Source organism: Petaurus breviceps, unplaced genomic scaffold (assembly GCF_028583685.1).
Source record: "Petaurus breviceps papuanus isolate PSGF00001 unplaced genomic scaffold, PetGlider_PUasm1.0 90845, whole genome shotgun sequence".
Classification (NCBI taxonomy): Eukaryota; Metazoa; Chordata; class Mammalia; order Diprotodontia; family Petauridae; genus Petaurus; species Petaurus breviceps.
This window is the reverse complement of record NW_027187359.1, coordinates 23,713,324-23,736,641: the sequence shown is the minus strand read 5'-3', so window position 1 is coordinate 23,736,641 and position 23,318 is coordinate 23,713,324. Positions and strand designations below refer to the sequence as shown.

At 37.9% G+C, this 23,318-nt stretch overlaps 1 protein-coding gene across 4 annotated transcripts in view; it reads right to left on the bottom strand.

The window, feature by feature from the left end:
* Positions 1–23,318, bottom strand: part of CDH13 (cadherin 13) — a 1,699,366-nt gene that overhangs the window by 1,087,660 nt on the left and 588,388 nt on the right. For all 4 annotated transcript variants that reach the window (XM_069072248.1, XM_069072247.1, XM_069072249.1 and 1 more), the window contains one exon: positions 16,297–16,408. In XM_069072248.1, coding sequence (XP_068928349.1) covers positions 16,297–16,408 — 112 coding nt within the window. The remainder of the gene's footprint in view (positions 1–16,296; positions 16,409–23,318) is intronic.

Here is a 23,318-nt window from a genome sequence, read left to right as displayed (position 1 = left end):
AAACTTATAATTGAAAGTGCTGTTCCTCACTCAGAGAAATGTAAATGAATCAATATTGCTTGCTAGAATATATGCATACATACATTTATGTATTATTCATTTGAATAAGACTTTTATCCCTTTATTAGGTCTCTGGCTATTTTATGTTTATTCCCCACCCTTCACCTATAAAAACTGAGTTAAAGTTTCACATGTAGAAGCCCAAAGGATATGAGTTGGGGATGGGTTAGGGTGGCACAATCACTTCTATGAGACCTTTGATTTCCTTCCTCAAGACTAATCCTCACCACTAATCCAATTCTATTCTCCTTGCATTTGCTAGGTGATTAAAAAAGTTTGGGTACGTGTTTAAAAAAAGAGATGGGTCAATTATTAGAACAAATTAGGTAGACAATATATAGAAGCAAACATGTCTAGTAGTTAGATACACTAAAAAGACTCACTATTGAACTAGATGACTGACTCTTTTAAGTCTAGTAAGCCTTAATTGTTTCTTGTCTCTTTTCACTTCTAAAATCAGTTGAGGTATCTACCTTTGCCTAATAGTCATACCAGAGATAAAGAGTCTGTCTGGATCCATATAGCACCTGACATCATAGATAACACCATATATGTGCCCCCTTTTAACTAACCTTAAATAAATCAAGAAACATTCCACTCTCATATTCTCATTGCCCTCAACCAATTCCTGCACTCAAAGATCTCCAAGTATAGATGTAGAAATAAAGAGATGAACAGCTTTTTCTTTTATTTTTTTTTTGAAGGGGGGAAGGCAGGGCCATTGGGGTTAAATGACTTGCCCAAGGTCACACGGCTAGTTTTTTGTGTTAAGTGTCTGAGGCCGAATTTGAACTCAGGTCTTCCTGACTCCAGAGCCAGTGCTCTATTCACTGCACCACCTAGCCACCCCTGAACAGCTTTTTCTATACCAGTAACCATCCTGAGAGGAGGTAGCATTCTAACACATCAGATGATACTTTCATACATGAACAGGGAAATCTGAGAAGTCATCTTTGAAGCTACCACAATGCTGTAATGTGAAGAACAGTTATACTATCACTTCAACCTTAACACAGATTTGGAGACCTTCAGCATCCCACTCATCTGCAGCTGGCTATAAATATTTAATGAATCTTTGAATGTGCAAGTCTTGTGCATGGAATTCTTTTTTCCTTCCCTACTTAGTTCAGACTTCTCTTATTTAGAGAGGCATTTACCTCCAAAGATTTAAAATAAGTGGACAAAGCTGATGAAGTATCCTCCTAATTTTTTAAAAACTCCTTTACTCAAGGAGTCCTTATTATAATTGCTGCAGTGAATGAGTGACCCTAATTTACCTTTTGAAGGTCTCTTTCTTCATAGAACTAGAGCCAGTGAGAAGTGGCATGTAACTCTTTACCTCTGAATAGGAGTGTGCTTGTAAATATTAAACTATCAGCTCTCGTGGGAGGGCGGGGGATGTGTGGCAGGACACTTGTTTAAGTTTCATTTTTGTTACTAACATTTTCTTTATCATTCTAAATCTAGACAATTAAGAAAACAATAAACCAAGCCCAGAACTTGAAATGTTTGCCAACTTCTAAGATGTAATTTCTCATATTGAAAATTTAACAATTAATCCTAGGAAACAGGTAGGATGCTGGTTCCAGACATCTGTGCCTCTCATACACATGATTAAAGGAAAGTATATGTATGTATGCATACATGCATGTATAGATACACAGAAATATAATGTGTGTATATGTATGTATACATGCATATTTATATATGTGTATATATGTATGTGTATATGCACGTACACACATGCCTTGTGTATGTATAAACATAGAGAGAAAGAGAGAGTACTCATACTATAAGTACAAAATAATGGGTATATTCCCCTCCTTCCAGCAGTTTAGTTTTAACAGAATGATATTATTTACTGTACTATCCCTGTCGAAGATAGGTAATAGCACTCGCCTTTACAGAATGAATTTTCAGGAAGTAAAATGACTTAACCAAGGTCATGCTATGGAGAATTTATAATATATTCAATAGAATATTGGGTTGGAGTGGGAAAGGTTTCAGAAGCCCTGGATGCCCCTGGGATACAACTGAATCTTACTTTACAAAGCAGATCCATTTTTGAAAAGTTATGTGTTTCCTGAATTTGGGTATATGGAATTGGAATTTAAGAGTACTAAGGGACTTCACTAAAGAACTCATTCTCGAAATGACTTTAGTTTTTGTTGTTGCTGTTTTAGGGAAACTCATCAAAGAAATCACATCACAAATACAGACAAACCAAACTATTCACTGACTTCTTGTACTCATGTTCCCTGATTACAACTTGTGTGCTTTTCTTCACAATTTTCCTTCTATTAGGAGCATCTTCCCTCTAACCTCTTTTCCCTGCTTGCTGAATCCTTACTCATCCTGTAAATCTCACCTCAAATGTCATCCCATCTATGAAACTGTCCATTATCCTCTCACCCACCCCAGTCATTAATGATTCTTCCTCATCTCAGATCACAGATAGCATTTTGCTTGTGCCCCTTTTATACACTTATCATATATCATTTTGTAGGAAAGTCATCTCCAGGATCACAGAACTGGAAGAGACTTCAAAGGTCATAGTCCAAGACAAATCTAAGTGGTCATTGAATACATACTGCCAGAGACTTTTATCTGTTTATCTATTCAAGGAACAAAAGAAGGACAGGAGAGGGAAAAGAAGGGAGGGGAAAGAAGAAGGGAAGGGGCGGGGAAATAAGTATAATGCTAACTCTATTCCTCTGAGGCTTATTTTAGCCTTGGTTCTGTTTTTCAAACACGAATCCCTTAATATTATAAACTTCCCATCTCTAGGAGGGTTAATTTAATGCATAGATATAAACTAGAAAATCAGACTTCATTAACAATAATTCTGAAGGTCATAATAATTAGCTGACATGCATAGTAAGGAAAGTAGTTATCTATCCAAATGACTGACAGCTATCAGCTGAATGCTTTGGTCTCCACTGAGTATAAAGCAAATGATTGAAAGGGTTGGCAACCTTGTTGGGTGTCATGCCATTCCCTCATACATTCACTTCCTCCCATGCAGGAGTGAAGGAAGCCACTCTAAGGAGATGGAATTCAACAAATTACTCACAGGTCATCACTTCAGAAATTGTTGCAATTTGAGAAGACCTAGTCAGCTAAATAGTCCCCCAGGGGACTTGTCCTTCTCTTTGGTGGGGTGGTGGTTGGGAGGATAGTTCTTTCATCTGGATTAGTATTCTTTCAAACATGCAAATGTCTCTTGGAGCAGTCATACAAGTTAAATACAATAATAAATACAATAAATCAATGCAAGTTAATTTTTGGAGGGGAAGCACTAATAGCCAGAGTAAAGGGGTATAGATCAGGAAGGGACTCAAGTAGAAAGTGGTCTTTTTACTGAGAAGTGAAGGAAATTGGACATCATAAAAAGCAGAGGTTAGGAGACAGTGCATTCTAGGCATAGAGGATAACTGTACAAAGGTGTGGGGATAGGAAATAATGAGCCATGTATAATAGACAGAAAAAGACTAATCAAGTTAGAGTGTAGAGTGAGTAAAAAATAGTAACATAGCTACAGGTAAATAGTAGGTTTGGCCAAAGTTCTGAAGTGCTTTAAATAGAAAAAAATAATATGTATTCAATTCGAAGGGGAAAAAGGAAGTCTGGGAGAAAGATGGATTTGGGGAGAGAAATAATAAACTTTGCTTTGGACATGCCAAGTTTGGGATGCCTGTATGACATTCAGTTTAAAATGTTTAAAAGATAATTGGTGACATGGGACTAGAGCTTAAGGGAAATACTAAGGAAGGGTATATAAATGTGGAATTCATTTGACTAGAGATAAAAATTCAAATAATAAGAGTTGATGAGGTCACTAGAAAGGAGTATGTATAGCAAGAAAAGAAAAGAACTCAATATAGAGCTTTGCCATTAACTCACATTGGAGGGAGGTAATCTGTGGATCATAACCTAGTTAGATAGGAGGAGAATAAAGAGAGAGCAGATCCAGGAAAACTTCAAAAGAAGAGAGTATCCACAAAGAGAAGATGGTAGTGTTAAATGCATTAGAAAGGTCAAGAAGGATGAGAACTGAGAAAATACCATAAAGTCCTCAAATAAAAAGAGAATTGGTCATTTTAGAAAGAAAAGTTTGTTGACTAATGAAGTCAGAAGTTGGATTATAAACTTTTCAGGACTGTCAGTGAGCAGAGGCGAAAAGAATATAGATAGAAACAATGAGTGTAGATAGTTATATTATAAGAGTTTTACTGAAAAAAGGGGAAAAAAGATGATAGCTCATGGGAACAGAAAATCTAGTGAAGAGTTTTTAATTATATGGATACCTGGATATGTTCGTGGTCAGAATGGAAGGAGCTAGTAGAATGGATGAGATTACAGAATAGTGAGAATGGGAATGATTATGGAGACAATCTGCTGGAAATGACAGGAAAGGTGGCATCCATGGAATAGACTGGCCAAGACAAGGAGGAAGGCTACTACTTCACCATATACTAGAAAAAAGGAAGAGAAAATGGTGCTGGTAGAGGGTGAGGAAATATGAAGAAGGGGAGAAGGAGCTTACAACAAATGAACTCTATTTTCTCAGGAAAGTAGGAGGCAAGGTCTTCAGCTGAAAGGGTGTGGCTAGGGGAGGTTACAAGAATTGACACTGTTGTGGTTGATATTTCCACTTCTGTCTAAATAGCTGGAACACAGAGCACCGTCTCTTATTTGGTCATGTAAGGGCATGTGGGGAACCAATACGCTGATTCAATCATTGCTATCATGGCACAAAACACCCTAGAAATGAACCATGCAGATGGAACTGTTAATTCTGGGTAGTGTTCTGATCTTTCCTCCATTACAAGGCTACTTATAAGTACATGCAAAGGAGCAGGGATATACATATTACACTACTGGTATCCAGAAAATAGACCCAGAACATCATATTCACAGCCATATAATGCTGGGCTGCCATGCGTCCAGCAACATATTATGCCACAATGATATGAACTGTGATGAGCTTCTGCTACCAGTTTCACAGAGGCTATATCCCTGAATTGTAACTTCTAAGATCACTTTCTGCTTCCTCCCCCCAAACCCATTCATTCTCCTCTTTCCTCCTAGCTAGAAGAGAGATGTGACAACATTAAGAAGCATGGTAATCAGGAGGTAAGATTAGGGGCCTGACTGTGGTAGTACTAATGTCTTGACTTTAATGCTTTGTAGGAAATGTTGTTGTTATTGAGTACTTTCAGTCACATCTGATCCTTCATGACCCCATTTGGAGTTTTCTTGGCAAAGAGGCTGGAGTGGTTTGCCATTTACTTCACCAGTCCATTTTTACAGATGAGGAAATGAGACAAACAGTGTTAAGTGCCTTGCCCAGGGTCACACAGCTAGGAAGTGCCTGATGCCGTATTTGAACTCAAGTCCTCCTAAGTCCAGGGCCCAGCACTCTATTCACTATGCCACCAGTGTGCCCTGTGCAGGAAATAGGGGCTTCCTTATTTTGTGACGTAAAGGTGTGTGAAGAAGAACAGTATCTATGTGGGTACAAATCAGGGAACAAGAACCAAGGGTAACTGGATCACTAGGGTGAATAATCAGTTACAGTGTTAGTATCTGGAGATCCTACCAACCTACTGGAATTTCTTCATTAATCTCTGTTACAACTTCCATCTAAAGAAAGAATGCTTCAGAAAGAAAAACCTCTCCACATGGTATCACCCATGCACCAGATCGTACAAATGAGAGTAGAGAGCGGAGGCAAAGCTTGCTCAGTGTAAGACCTTGGACAGCTACAGAAGAGTCAACACTGGCTAAAATCTCAGGAGGAGCTATGCAGCTGATCCACTGCTCTCTACTGGACAGTTAGCACCAAGGCTGCAGTTCTTTGACTGCCTAATTGATGGTAGTGGCTTAATCCTCATCCCAACAGAGAGCTACCATTTAGTGTTCAGCTGAGTTCTCAGGACCTTTCCAAGGGTGTCTTTTCCAACTCTCACATCCTTCCTCTTTGTTACCAAATCAATCCCCATGGAAAATAGAGTAGAGAGGACACTCAGAGGGCATCATGATGATTAAAATGTGTGTAGATTGGATCTGTTACAGTATAATATGATCCTGATGCCTCTTTAAACTATTTAAATTTATACTTAATCTCTTCCTAATTTGTATGTTGATGCCTTGCTTATTAAAGAGGCTGATAGATGTGGTTTTCATGTTGTAAACTGGCAGCCACTCATATACATTTCTCGTGTTCCTATAGTCTCAATCACCTTGAAGAAAGCCCCAAAGTAGATTTAGAACAATTCCAGGACCCATTGAGTAAAGAGGCTCCATAGGCTGAAGACAAAGACCAACACTTGAGGGGAGATTCCGAATTAAACCATCTGTTGGATTCCAAGGCAAAATCTTCCCCAATGGCATATGACAATATGACACATCCCTTAAGATATCTGAAGGGTGTTAAACTTTCATGTAGGCTCCTCGTATTAAATAACTGTCCACCTCTCTTCCCTGCTGAAGTACTCACTATCTTAACTATGCCTGAGGGAAGAAAGGAATAAAAAACAAATGCCTATGATATGTCAGGTATATGTATGCTAGGTGCTTTACAAATATTATCTCATTTGATCCTCCTGATGAACCTGAGAAGTAGATGCAATTATGATCCCCATTTTATAGTTGAGGAAACTGAGGTAGATATTGGTTAGGTAACTTGCTCAGTGTCGCACAGCCAGTCAGTAACTGAGGTCTGATTTGAACTCAGGTCTTTCTAATTCCAGGCCCAGAGTACTATCCAATGTATCCCCAGCTCTCTCTAGGCAGCTTTTTGCCCCCCTCTTCACTTTTCTCTTTCTACCTCTCTTCTTCAGGTAGTCCTGAATACTAAGTGAAAGAATGATCCAGTTCAGAGACTATTTTGATCACATTGCTGTACATTATTCCTCTTTCAAGGAGTTGCCAAGGGCCCAATTCAACAAGAAATTATTAAGCACCCGGTATGTACAGGGCCCACATTCCAAGTTGAAGGAAGAGAAAGAGACTGGTGCAGTGGATAAAAAGTAGGACTGGGAGTCAGCAAGAACTGAATTCAAATCCAGCCTCGACACTTACTAGCTATGGAATCCTGGACAAGTCACTTTGACTCTTTTTGCTTCAGTTCCCTATAAATAACAGCACCTACTTCCCAGGGTTGTTGTGAGGATCAAAAGACATAATTTAAAAATTCTTAGCAAAGTGCCTGGAACATAGTAAACACTATACACATGTTAGTTTCTCTGATGGATATTATTACTACATGATGGCTCTTGTCCTTGTGAAATTTACCATCTAATAGTTATTTGACATATCGTGGAATAAACCAAAAAACAGGTTTAAATTTGAGTAAAAGGAGATATCCAAATGCTCCCTGAATGAAATTCAAAACATTAAAAATTGTTTCAATACTTTAATATATGAATACATATGTCAACTTAGAATTCAATAGAACTGTAGAGAACACCTAATCCAATGGTCAGCAACTACAGACCCTGGGACGAATCCAGCCCATTTCCTGATTTTGTTCAGCCAGGTAGCTAATTTTTAAATATTTTAAAATAAAGTTTTATTGTATTTTAAAATGTAAGAATCATTCTCACCTCACTATATAAAAACAAGTTTTGGGCTGGTTTTGAACCATAGGTTGCAATTTGCTGGCCCTTATCTAGTATAATCTATTCATTTGACATACAGGGATACTAAAAGACGCAGCCAAGATTATATGGGTCAATAAGCATCAGAGGCAGGACTCGAACCCCTACCTTCTCTCTCCAAATTGGGCTGTTGTTGTTTTCCACTCTACTTCCAACCTCCAACCCAATTTGAGTACTTTTCTTATATAGCCATGCTGTCCAATGGTTCTTTGACTCATAGGCTCTAAGATTTAGAGTTAGAATACAACATAGTTATATGTCATCTAAGCCACATGTTACCTCTTACACGTAACATGAGGAGGAATCATTTGCACTTAATGAAGGTCTCCAGTGTAGCTTCAGGTAACTGCTGTGAAGTCAGGGCAGATTACCATGGTGGTATACAAAGCCTTATCTCTTAAGGCAGAGGATGGTTCACATCCTACATCTGATACTTACTACCTGTATGACATTGCACAAACCACTTGACCTCCTTGGGAGTTAGTTTCTTCATCTATAAAGGGAAGGGATAGTAATAGATAGTTTTGAGGTCCCTTTCAAGATATGTGACCTCTAAGACCAGAAATAAAGCACTTAACAAGCCAACACTGGATCCATTAACTAGCCCACCTTACTTACCGTGTTTCCCCGATAATAAGACTGATCCCAAAAATAAGCCCTCCCCTTACTGTGTAAGATTCCTCTAAAATAAGCCTTCCCCTGAAAATAAGCCCTATTGAGATTGCTACTGTAAGTGAAGGTGATCCCCTGCGCTACACGCTACATTACGGCACCCTCTGTATGCACCATCCCACCCCACCCCCTGTGAAACGCACGCCGTGCTCCGAGCTGCATCCAATCAGAGCTGCAGCAGTGAGCGTGTCATCCTGTTCTTCCCCAGTGATTTGCTTGCTGGCTCCATTGAGAGCAGTGCTGCGGAGGAGAGCTGAGGCAGGACAACATAAGCCCTCCCCTGAAAATAAGCCCTCTGGTGTTTTTCTTTCCAAAAAAAAAAAAAAATAAGACAGTGTCTTGTTATCGGGGAAACACGGTAGAAATCTTAGAAAGGGGGTAACCAGTAGACATTGTGACAACAGCAAAGGCTGGAGGCTGTTCTCAGTGCAGAAAGTTATTCCCCAGCCTCCTTGGGTATGACTCCCTTTTGCATCTGGGGCATTTTATTTTATGATTTTCCCAGTGGGGATCTTGGTCCATGATAATGTCTCTCCATGAACCAAAATCCCACTCCATATCCATCTTTTCCTGGAAGCTTTCCCAGACATTTTGGATTTCTGCCTCTCTACTACTCCTGCCTCCATCATAATAAATATGTGTTTATTTCCATTCCTAATAACAAATTATAATTTAACTTTCTGTCCTCAAGTCGCTCCTAATACTTGCTCCTTGGTAACTATTTTCTAATTTATATTATTTTTATTTGAGTACATATCTCACCTCTCATATAAGCCTCTTGGGAACAAGTACTATGTCTAGTAACATCTTTTTATCTTCAGTACCTAGCATAGTTTTCTATGTGTAGTAGATGTTTGATAAATGCTTGTTGAACTACATTATGAATCAGTCTATAGCTATTAGTTTTGTTAACTTACAGTAGAAACTGTCTTTATATTGTAGCATGTATTTTAGTGGGTTAAGCTTATTGGATTCCCTATAAAGGATAAGAACTGATTTATCAATAGACTATTATAAATATGTATTTTATAAAGGGGTACTGGGACCAATAAATTCAGAGGGAAACACCCCCCTGCATAATTGTTCTACTTAACTGCATCCTTGCTGGTTCTTGATGGTATGGGAATATGGATAAGGTGGGGAATCTGTGAGATTACTACAAAAGAATAAAATTGGCCAATGATGCTAAAAGCAAAAGATTTTTATTTGGTACATTTTAATACAAATAAAGAAATGTTTGTGGTTTAGTTTGAGATACCAGAAAGCACTGAAGGGAAAGGTGGAGAGGGAAGGGTGAGGAAAGAAGGAACAAGGATATTTGTGTTTGGGGAGGGTTAGGGCAAATCTGTGGTAGCCATTAGGCAGCATCTAGATGTCTGAAATTGTGTGATATAGTGGGAAAAATCTGGATTTAGTGTCAGGAAGATCTGGATTCAAATCTTGCTTTAGATATCTAGTACCTGTGTGACCCAGGGTAAGTCACTGAACCTCTGTTTTTTTATCTGAAAAATGAGGAGATGTGACTTAATGGTAGCAGAGGTCCTTTCTAGTTCTAAATCTATGATCCTATAATTACAAGCCATAACAGGAGAAAGGAGATCAATAATTTAGTAAAAAGTGAAAAGTACCCTGTACACAGATTATGTCAGTCTTTTCTTAATTTTCTTAGTTTGGTTGAGTCATGCCAGGATCTCATTAGGGGTTTTACTGAAAGGGGTAGGGCAGGGCAGGGCAGAGATGGGGAACCTGGATTTGTTCTGTGAAGCTTGGATTCAATCAAAGGGCCACACTTGAGGACCTAGAGGGACGAGTGTGGCCTGGAGGCCACAGTTTCCCCACCTCAGGGGTAATGTTACCTGCCTCTTATGTAAAAAAGGGACTAATCAGCTACGTTGGGTGGGGACTTTAATGTTTCTAGTATGGGGAATTCCAGAAAAGAGTCAGGGCAGGGGTACCAGGGAGGAGGAGGGGAATATTGAGAGCTTCTGTCTCTGTGTCTCCAATGTCCAGCACAGTGTCTAGAATACCAAAAACACTTCGTAAATGCTTGTTGAGAGAATGGATGGATAAATGAATAGAGCAGAGAGACTACATCATCCCCTGCCCATGAGTCTCCCAATCACCCAGAAAAATCTGGATGATCACAACCATATTCTCAGTTCCCCCTTTTACCACATTCCCCAAGAGACCTGTGTTCTCCACCACTGTGTAGGGTGGGACCGTGAGAGACTCAATGCATACACTGCTCCTGCTCATCTCCCTCTGACTAGGAAGGGACACAGAACTTAAACCCTGAAGAATAAAAGTCTCCTAAATTCAGGCCTTTTGATGCCGCAGCAAAGACAACTTTAAATTCTTCCAATAATCAAGTTAATACATCTCCCACTTGATCAAGAAGCAAAGCTTAACTGGTTAATGAAGACTAGGAAATGGAAAGGAAGTTACTTCCCCTTTTTAAAAAGGGAAATGAACACACAGAGCAGGTACCTGAATGTGGAGACAAAAGCCTCAATCCATAGAAATTCTGAACCTAGAAACATGTATTCTCTCACCTCCCAGACAGGAAGGGTCATCTGTTCATTAGCATCCAAATTAAATCTTTTCAGAAGGGTCAAAAGGGCCTTTGTTTGGACATTTAATTCACTGGCAAAGTGTTTTTTTTCTCTTGGTTAGCATGCAGGCCCCAGCACCTATTGCCTTTTCAATAATTGCCTTCATTTTTCAGATTCACAATTTGATTTATAGTCAATTAAAAATACCCTCAAAAGTCATGGCTCATGTATGTTAAGTACAAACATGATTAATGTGATTAATTGAATCGTCACATATGACCTAACTGTGGTGGAGGTGGTGTCACAGTGATACAGCAGAAGAGGACACTCTTCTGCTGTCCTCATGGAAGCCAGGATCACTCAAGGGGCCTACTGAAAGATCATGCAAGGGGATTACTGAAAGGGAGTAATGGAAGGTCAGAGACAATCTGGCAGGGTCTCAATACAATAATGAAAAGATGTTACTCTAAACTGCAAAGCAAAAGTGAACTTGGCTATAAATAGAATGAGAGTGAACCCCACAGCGGGAATACTCTTTCTCTCCCTCCTTCAGTGACCCATGTCCAAAGCACCACACGCCCAAAACCAAAGGGCTAACTTCCTGAAGATGAATGGGAATATTATCAGTCCCTTGTTATTCTAAATAAGCTGCAAATCATACCAATCTCTTTTCCATCAGTTACTCAAACCAATTCTAATAATCCTCCTTTTCTTGCTACATGGAGCTTCTTTTTCCTTGATAGGAAAGTGAATGATGGGAACTAAAAACTATATATGTTCTACATGAAAAAAAAGAGAATGAACAAACTTAAAAATCAACAATAAAGCCAGGAGCAAAACGAATAATTTATAAATCAATTATTCAGATCAACTTGTTGCTTACTTCAATGAGAAAAATGACTTATAGCCTAGAAGGGTAGACAGAAGTTGGGTAGACTAGTGTTTGAAGGCATAGGTACCAATCAGTTAACAATAATTTATTAAGCAACAACTGTGTGCCAGCACTGTGCCAGGGAGAAAATACCACAGAGATGACTGAATCACTGCATGAGAGACTGTTGTCATGACAATCAGACAATCTCCACTTGGCTGGCTCGGTAATTTGCTATGTTACCAGGACATTAGATGGAGAGTAGGAGGCAACGGGTCACTGTAAACTGTATCCTTCCTAAATTTTACCAAAATAACTAACCATCAGGCACCACGTGAGTGTCTGATTAACCTCTCCTATAGTCCTAATATCATTAATACCGTTTTCAATGTTAAAGTGGAAATAACAACAATTGAAATTCTTCAATAACTTTCCATATGGAGATGGACAGATTTTTCTCTAGTTAAAGAACAACTGGGGCCCTAAAACAACTACTAAAGGTATAATGAAAGTTTCCCTGCATATATCCTGATACTTTGTTGAGAAAATGGCCTTTTAGAGACTAAATCAAGTGCAAGAAGAATAGAATAAAAAGTTATTTGGATGTGAAAGAAATAAAAGGTTTTTTAGATGGAACTAAAGAAAAGATGCATAGAAGTAAGCATTGAATATAATATTAGACAAATAAAAATGGAGGGAAACTTACAGTTCAAGTAGAAAATATGAGTCAATAATATTTGAGGAAGAAGATGAAAAATGATAAAAAGAACTATTACTGTCTGTGAACACAGAAAGTGGGAAGCAATGGGAAGCAAATGGCTGAATTTCCCCTAAATTTGAACAAGGATGTACATGAAAGTCAAACTAGGGGTAGAAGGTCATATCTTACTATTTTAATTAAGATAACAGGTTATGCTTTGTAACTATAGTAGAGAACTGGTAGGAAAAGAGAGGCCAATTGGCCTATTGTTCTGTTCCTTTTTATTCTGCACACCATGAAATTTTCCCAGCCCTTCGTTCCATACTTCTAAGATATTGGCATAGGACCTAACAGTCACAGGAAAGGATATGACCACATGTCAGGGGAATGACACAGGACAAAACACAGATATCAATTCTATAAGATATTTGGTCCAAAATCTTCCCCATACATAGAGAGTATTTCTATAATACCATAATTCCTTCCCCATCTTAAAAAAATATGTATTTTGCTTTCATTTATATTGCACATTTTTATATATACTTCTCTATGCTGTCATGTTGACATGACGTATACTTCTCTATGTTGCACATGTTGTCATCCCCAAATATAACATAAGCTTTCTGAGGTCAAGTACAATTCATTCATTCATTCATTCATTCACTCATTCATTCATTCATTGTTTTTTCTTAATTCCCAGTGCCAGGAACAGTGTCTGGTACACAGGAGGTGTTTAGAAAGTACTAGAATATTAACTGATACACAGGATTAATGTCTTTCCCACATGATGTGAAACATCAGGGTCTATGGAAACTATCAGTCCACTTCCATGATCATGGTCTGTTTCCATCCAGTTATTTAGTGTCCTTTGTATACAACCACGACTTTAAACAAGCCCCTACTATTAAAACCCTCTCTGAGTACCACGTTTCAGAGATTATGAGAATATATGTACATGTATATATATGTATATATATATAGGTTGACCAATAAAGTGAAAATAAGTATATATACATATATTTGTGTATATGTAAACATCTATATATATGCATATGTGTACATACACAGAGACACATACATTATAGACACATACACATCACATGCACACATGTACATACATGCATACATACATGTACACACATACACACATCCATAAATTAAGCAGAACATTTCCTTATGACTTTTGTTCCTATTGTTAGAGATAGGAGAGAGCCATCTATACCTAACTCTTACAATCTTGAAGCAAACTATGTCTGTGTTCTCTGTGCTAGAATATACCAGATGTGGTTTTCTCCAATTCCGTCTATCTACAACATTAGCTTAGTTGGCACTGTCCACACTAATATTTCTTGACTCATGAAAATATGCCCAGCAGCACTGGAAAAAATCAACAATGATTCACACCACAGAAAGCACACACCCTATACATCCCATTTTTTTTGTTGTTGTTCTAATGGCAAAGAAACTCTCCCTATGCATGTGTTTGGCTCAGTGCTAAGTACAGTTTCTCTAAAGTAATTTCTAGATTTGCTGAATGGGCCAAGTCTCATTTTGCTGACCCAACACACATGCAAATATACAATTTTAAATGTCTCACTTCCTTCCCCTGAATGTGCTACATTGATAATTAGCATAGTTCCATTTAGCGTTAACTAGCCTACACAGAACCAACAACCATAACCCACTTAATTACTAGAGAAAAAAAAGAAAAACTTTGATATTGGAATGTACAGTATGGTCTAGTTTAAATTAAAAAGATCCCCCTGAAGTCGAATTGTTTCCTGCTTCTCAGTGGAGAATTAAAAGCTATTTGGTGTAGAGAAGATTACAAAGGCAATCACAGTTAGGGACCTGCTTTGCATATCAACATTCCTAATTTGCATACTCATGGTGGGCCTCACATTTCAAAGCATGTTAACATAGATGGGATTTGGGATAATAGCTAGAAAACCCAGAACAGTCAGCAGAATGGCTATCTATGAGCAGATGCCATTTGGAATATTGATTCTGATGAATACATGAGTAAAAGGACAATGAAAGCTTTTTGACCTATCTACCCAAAGAAATTTCCTCTAGTGGCTAAATCATAATAATCAATCACAGATATCTAGTTACTAGGCATGTTCTACATTTTTGCCATTACTGACTCTAATTATCAAAACCATTCCTCCAGCATCATTGTGAGCATCAGGCTGGCAGAGTAGAGCAAAGTTTGGCCTCATATTCAAGAATATTTCAGTTTAAGAACTGCTCCTGGCACACACTGTCTGAATAATTCTGGGTAAGTTGTTTGTTACTGCCCCCATATAGTTCTCTAAGACTAAAAGCTGCAGGACAGTTACCAATTTGCATTGCTGGATGGAGTTTCTATACCAGAAATCCCCTATGTAGATGAAATCACATATTTGGGCCAATCATATAACATGTAAATAAAATGATAGAGATTCCTATATATATGGAAAGAAACAGACAGAGAGAGAAATTTTATAGCTCAAACCTTGGTTGCTTTGGTTCTATACACATATGTATACAATACACACATGCATATGTAAACATACACATAGGTTCATGCACATATGTGTATCATGTATGTATGTATGTGTATATGTGTGTACATACCATATCCTTATATTTTGGGACATCTTTGTATCTTATTTTATGTGTCCATCATATACTTGTATTATCTATCCTACTGGAATAACAACTCACTGTTTGAAACAAGTTTACTACTCACATTAAGCAAACAGAACTCAGATAGATCCAGTTGCTCCTCCTGGGGAAACCTTAAGGGGGCTATACTCCAGGTTAAGTCACAAGTGTGCATACTCTTCACTGAGAGCATTTAAGTATAAGGCCCATGAGCCTTAGATTCGACTCAAATTTATCTTTAGTGACTATGATAGGATGCAGGTCAAAACTTTCTGCTTTTTACTGTTCTGTGCCCCTAATGCAGATTTCATAACATGGATACTAATGACATGCTTTCATTTTTAAGAAAGAGTAAAACTGCATAGTATATGCAATAGAACCTCTTCAAATATCCCTTGATTAGCTGGAAAATCTTGAATTCGGAATTCTTAAATGACACAGTTGCATGAACTAACATTCTTTTACCTATATTTTGATGCTATGTCATCAAAGTCAACGTCAGGAAAAAGGTAAACATTCTTTTTTTTTTTGGAGGGGGAAGGCAGGGAAATTGGGATTAAGTGACTTGCCTAAGGTCACACAGCTAGTAAGTGTGTCAAGTGTTTGAGGACAAATTTGAACTCAGGTCCTTCTGACTCCAGGGCCAGTGCTCTATTCACTGCACCACCTTACTGCCCCTAAGGTAAACATTCTAATGAATGAGAAGGCATAGGCTTTAGCTTTCTACCCTTCCCCAGGTAGATTACTTGTATTTACTTCACAATGTGTAATTCTTTAGATGGAAAAGAACTCCCTGCCCTGTGGTATGTGCTTCAGGAAAGGTCAGCTGAGGATGAAATGCTAGAAAAGACACCAATGAATGTAGCTTCTATGATAAGGGCAATTACCAACTCTGCTTGCCATCTATCCTGACAAAGACTCAACTCAAAACTCTTTCATGGGGGCCAAGTCCTGGTATTAGAAAATATGCAGAGAAAACAAGTTGTTCTCTCCAAAGAAGACATCCACCCACCATCAGAAAATGCTATTCTGTAATGGTGTATCCATGCCCAACATGGCCCTAAAAATGACAAATGCTGATACGAGTATGGACAAAATGTAACAGATTTTTCATTAGACATTTCTTACAGTTCAGAATCAATTGGTCCTCGATGAATTCAGCTGGCTGTTCAATGCGAAATATCTTTTGCTGAAATCCAGGGATGCATTCCAAATCCTCTGCAAATGTGAGCAGCAACACCTGAGGAAACAAAGGGAAGGACCATTTTAACAACCATTGATTCATTTCTCACAGCAGTTCCCCCCAAGGCTGTGCATTTTCACAATAATTTTAGGTTTTAATTTCATATCCAAAGGAAGAGGTGAGTGGGAATGGCTCTCAAGGCTGCTGGCATCTTATTTTGGCAGTGGGTTTTCGAAAATGTACCCACTATCAAACAGATGTGGCAGATATCATGGAGACACAATGGTGGTTCTTCTGCAAAATTTTGTGCCTGCTAAGACCTTCACCAATTTCTTGTCATAAAGCTTCATTGCTGAAGTATGGCTGCAAACCCAAAACTCCCGTGGATACCTGAGCTCCAGTGTACTTTACTGTCTCACAAGAGAAGGGGCACTTTTATGCTGCCAAGAAAGAAATAAAAGTGTGGCCATTTCATTGGTTATGGCTCCCACAGAGAACCAGTTACAGAACTGTCCCCACTGTTGGATATCCCCTGAAATGCATAGATAGCATCTATAGGAGAACTAAGGACCAGCTATAAATATCAATGTTTTCAAAAATCATTGAGTATAGAAAGAACATAAGATTTCAAGTAGAATGAAACTCTGGAGGCCACCTAGTCCAAACCCTTCCTTTGTCAGATCAAGTCAAGAGAGATATAATGATTTCTCAAGTTTATACAGATAGTAATTGGAAGAACTAGAATTTGAACTTCGCTCCATTTCCAAATAATCCAAGTCCAGAGCCAAGTCTGGATAGCATTACTATTGAGAAGGTACATAGACAGATAAAATGCAGAGATATAAAAAGAATTGAAAAGGGGAAATAATGACTCCTTTTTGATATTCCCTCACTGAAACAGTAGAAGCAAAAATACTTTAACCTGAAATGGGCATGCATCACTACTTTCTACTCTTAGAAGACTAAGGATGTGAGTAGATACATTTTTGGAGGACTACAGTCTCAAATTAGCATACCAATTCCTCCTTGTTAGGAAGTTATCTGAACCAGATGCACCATTATCTCCTTTTCCTAGAAGACTGTAGTTAAGAGTAGTAACATTGTATCCTCCCTCTTGGGAAACTATATTATACCGTGTTTCCCCGATAATAAGACACTGTCTTATTAATTTTTTGGACAGAAAAACACCAGAGGGTTTATTTTCAGGAGAGGGCTTATTTTAATGAACATTGACAGCAATTTTAATAAACAGGTAAATGTGAACAAAAAAATGTACCTTCATTCAATAATGAATTCAATAAAGAACAGGATGACGCGCTCAGTGCTGCAGCTCTGATTGGATGCAGCTTGGAGCGTGGCGTGCATTTCACTTGGGGGGGGGCGGTGCATACAGAGGGTACCATAATGTAGCGTGTAGCACAGGGGATCACCTTCACTACAGTAGCAATCTCAATAGGGCTTATTTTCGGGGGAGGGCTTATTTTAGAGGAATCTTACACAGTAAGGGGAGGGCTTATTTTCGGGATAGGTCTTATTATTGGGGAAACACAGTAATGGTCTGCCAATGCCCCCCCCACCCCGAAAACTACAGTCTGAAATAGTCCTCTCAGGAGACCCTTCCATGCACTGATTACATGTTATGACTACATCTGTTCCAAATCCTTCATATGTCTACATCCTATGTAGGCAGAATGCAAAATAATTTACATTAATTTAGTGGATTTCTGGCAAATAGAAACCCATAACCAGTCCTAATTCAGCCAGTTAAATGATAAGTGGTCCAAGGTCCTGTCCCTGTCACTTCATCTTCCCATCTAATTAGTTAATTCTGCCTTTAAATCTTATGAGCCAATTAGATTAATCACATCTTCTGTTCTCCAAGTTCTCCAGGGAAACAGAAGGAGAGAACTTAACAACCAATGTGAAATTTATTCATGGTGATACCTGGGTGAACTCTAGCTAATTCTTAGATCTTTTTTTAGGTAAGTAGAGTAGAAAAACAGTCTCAAGCCAATACTCACTTTAGGGTTTCTTTGGAGCCATGAAAGGAAGAAACCATCCTATTTGATGTTCTGGGGCAAAACTTGCATTTCAGAATTTAAAAAATCAATTACTTTATTCTTGTGTAAATCCAGTTTGGGCACTCATACAAAAGTGAATGAAGCAGGTTAAAACTCAAATTATATTTGTCTAGGGTATTTTGGACTAGACCAGTGATGTGTTTTATTTTGTTTTTCTATATGGTAGTCCTACAAAAGTCCCTGCTTTGCAATTTATATAATATTAGTTAGTTTTCTCTTTGCAGACAGCAAGGAGAAAAGGGGTGGTGATATTTTCAGGGTCATACACCCAGTATGTGACAAAGTGTAGACATAAAACTCAGGTCTTCCTGAGGCTTTCTATCCATCATGCTTCTCCCTGAAAATAACGCTGGGCATGCTCAGGACTTAAAGATTAAAACCTGAAAATACCCTTTATAAAAGATGAGAATATATATATATATATAATATTGTCTTAGGTCGAATGTTTCCAGAGAAGAAGGAAATTTGAATTCTCCACACTGTTTTTCCTTAAAATGAGGAAAATCTACATAGAGATCAGGCCAACATTGGTCTATATTCCCACATATATGGCAAGTGTTATGTCGATTTAACAAACAGAAGGTGACCTTTTCTCACATAGAAATAATGATCAGATCTGGCCTGGTCTTGCTGTGAAATGTTCAGTTTCATTCTTGCTATGCAACTCTCACCACTTTCTTCTCTGCCAGACATTAGACAAGATGTCAGATTTGTCATCACGTGGAAAGCTTTTTATTAATTATCTCACAGAAGCAAAGTCCTTTTTTGTAATTTATTTTTCACACCAAGAAAATTCTTCCATTGAACTAAATGTCTATCTTGTTAAATTGTTTTTCTGCTAAAGGTCTTCACTTTGAAAAATCCCAGAAGAAAAGAAATAAACTGGGCAACGATTGATGTTGAAAGGCAAGGGCTGATCCCATTATTCTGAATGTAGCATATCTTGGAGTTGGCCCTGGTTGCTCGGTATTTCTTATCTAAAAAGACTGAATGCCTAAATCTATAAGTGAAAAGGGAAGTCTCTCCAATTAAGAAGCAAACATAATAACCTATAATAGCATCTAGACCTATCCTCATGGGCAGTGAACAGTACCACATGAGTTTCCTCAGCTGGCATTAGAAAGAGATGTTTTATCTGTTATCATGTCGGGGATCTTTTTGTTTTGCTAATCATTTTACAGGATTAACATGCTATCTTGCACATTTACTGTGAGTTTCCAATAAAACTATACATAGAGTCACTTTTCACCTGATAGGAATCACTGAGAATGTTTTGGAATGTGATACGTGAGTATGATATGGAAGTAGAAGAGTATACTATTCATCATTCACACAAAGGGGTTAAACAAAGTAGAATGGGAGAATTGTATAGCAAATTCAGAAGATAGACTCTTATATGAAAGTCTGTGAACCAGGGGTGAACTGAAACATGATGGAAAACATTTTAGGGAAGAAAATGGAGGGAGAATCAGAAGCAATATTGTAGTAGCAGTATATTATGGACTACCTAACCAAAAGAGGAAAATGGATCTTAAGTTCTGAAACTCAATTCAATTCACTCCTAGGCAGTTCAATTCAAAAAGTATTTATGGGTTTATTATGTCTAGATAGCCTAGCACACACATATGTACTAGGATATAAAGGCAAAAGGAAAAAGTCACCACCCTAAAGCATTTTACATTCTGTAGAGAGGGGGAGAACAGGTACACATATAAGTAAATATAAATTTATACAATTTCTAACATGACAGTATGGATCTAACATGAAGAGCAGTTTGTGGCCAAATTCCCCAAATGGGGGACCTCTGGGTGGCACAAGGGAAGGGTAGACAAGGTTGAGGTAGGGATACCAGAGGATGGTGCTAACGGGGTTGGATCCCAGGGGGATAACCCAGAAGAGAGTCTTGGCTCGGATCATTTATAGTTCAGGATCACAAGGATTGGGAGTTGGGACAACAGGACAGCAGATGACTATGTTCCTTATAAGAGAGTTGGTACAGCTGAAAGCAGAGTAGATGACAAATTTTTACCTTGCTGAGTTGATAGTTTCATTTGTCATTTGTTGGAAGGAAGGATGGGGGGAATTATTATTCTGGATCTGATTCTGACCAAATAAATTCAATTCAACAACAAAAAATTATTACGTGCCTGCTAAGAGTTTCAACCATAAGGTTACATTATATTGCAATATGGGAGGGAGGGCACAAGAGGTCCATAGCCTCTTATTCCTTATAGCTAGATTACATCGTATGTGAAAGTAACATGGAATAAGTCTGGAAAGGTAGGTTGCAGCCAGATGATGGAGTCCTTCAAATGCCAAAATTAGGAGTTAATTTATGTTTTTTTTTATATTATTATTCTGGATTCACTAATGATTTTGAAGCAGTAGGTCGGATGGTCGGATCTACCTTGGGAATATGATTGGACAGCTGTGAAGGATGCTTTTAAGAGGGAAGTTATTGAGGAGGACAATACAAGGTTATTAAATGATACAGGGTAATAGTGGTGGTGAGGGCCTATATTGGAGCAATGGCTGTATCATTGGATAGAAGGGGGCAGATGGGAGAGGAATCATGGAGGCAGAATTTATAGGACTGAACATCTGATTGCAATCTCAGAATCAAACTTGACTCCACTCTTACTCAATTTCTATATTCAATCAATTCTTCGTCCACAATATCTTGTGCATCCATCCCATTTGCTCTTTATGCAGCCACTGCTCTGTTTCAGGCCCTCATCACCTCTAACCTATATGATTATAATAGACCACTATTTGGTTTCCCTACCTCCTGTTTCTCTCTCCTCTAATTCAGTCTCCACACAGGTGCCCAACTGATGCCTATTATGAAGCCCTTTCTGACTTCCTCCTAGTTACTATGCTTAACCAAAGGTACTAATATAATAGAAAAGATTTGTGTATATACACATATGTATAACACAAATATATGGTATATACAAGATACAAATATTATTTTATATTTTATATGTATGTCATATATACATATAAGTATATAGTATCTACTTATCTGTGTATATGTCATTTTGTCTTTGTAACCCTAGGGTCTAAAAGAGTACCTGGAACATTATTGTGTTAATACATAATTGTTGATTGATTGATGTGAAGGGTGAGAGAAAGGAAAGATTCAAAGAGAATTGTCAAATTACCAACCTAAATAACTGGGAGAATGGAAGTACACTTAACAGAAAAAGGACAGTTTGGATGAATGGTAGCTTTGATGGCAAAGACAATGAACTCCATTTTGGTTATGCTGTCTTTGTATCAGGTAGAAATGTCTCTTGGGAAGTTGAAGTTTAAATGAAAAACTAGAGATATATACACACACATATACATATATACATACACGTATATACATATATGCACATTTCTTAATATACACACGTATGTATATAATATGAATTCCCATGAATATAGAGTTGATTTTATAATTTATATTATGTATATATTTGGGATATGTATTCATGTATACTTTTTTTCAAGTAATCTGCTTATATCTTATGGAAACGGAAGGAATCCTAAGAGAAAGAAGAGGTTCCAGGACTTAGCCTTATAAGAACTCATTACTGTTGTCACATGGGAACAGGTAACCAGGACATTATCAGATTTCTTACTAGATTAGTAGTGAAAAAATTGGATATAGTCTAATGTTCACCTAAGATTTTTTGATGGGAGATTTCAGATTCTTCAGAAAAAAAGATATGTATGATCTTATAGACTAAGATTCCAAAAGGGAGCATAAGAAGGATTGATATTCTCAAGAACAAATTTCAGAGAACATAAATCCAAATGATTCCAATAAAGACATAAAGGGAAGCTGTCTAAAGAGACATCAACTTCAATTCTTAGAAGACATGTACAGAAGAAGGAAGTAATGCCAAACGACTGAGGATATTTTTTAAAGGAGTATGTTCTATAATGCCAGGAGAACTAAAATGTAAAATTAACTGAGATTTGATGAGAGTAAGGATAAGAAAAGGGAATTCCAAGATGGGTGAAAGAGAAAAAAAGATTAAAGAAAGGCTAGGACCACTTGTTTGGATGGACAAGACAATATTAATGGATGACAGAGAGAAGGCAGAAGTTCTTTCTCCCAATTTTCCTTAAGTAAAATGATCTTCAGATTGGAAAAGAGACAAAAATGTTTGACAAGGAATTGAAGGCAAACTGGAAAAGGTGGTTAGAGATTACCTAATTGCCCTTCACTGAGTTCAAGTCACTGAGCTTAAATGAACCTCACTCCAGGGTACTCAAAGAATTTATAGAACTACAGATTATTTGAATTGACTTCTTTATTCAAAGGATGTGGAAAGAAAACTCATGATCATTGTGGACTTGTAGGGGTCACGAAGAAAAAGTCATGCAAGAAATTTTCTTTTTCTTTTTTTTTTTTTTTTACAGATTTACTAGTATAAGACTTTACTGGCATTGCCAGAGTCCTATATTCACCCTGTGACTTTGACTGACAAGTTAATCCCTCCCATCTTTAGGGATTGAAAAAAGCTGAAATTCCTTGATGGGAGAAAGGGTAAGCACATGGAAGTACAAATATAGTGAGAATAACACTGAGCAAAAGAAGAGTTGAGGAGCCATATGAAGAGACAACTGTTCTGAGGAGCAGATGCTAAGCTTCTCTGACCACAGATGTATGATTGAGCACATGGAACAGATGCTGCATTGCACGTACTGTAGGGCTGCTAAGACCAGAACTATAATATTGGTTATTCATTCCCTTTGTCCTTCCTCTCTGTTTCTCTGTCTCTGTCTCCATCTTTCTCTGTCTCTCTGTCTCTGTCTCTCTCTGTCTCTGTATGTCTCTCTCTCTGTCTCTGTCTCTGTCTCTCTGTCTCTCTCTGTCTCTCTCTCTCTCT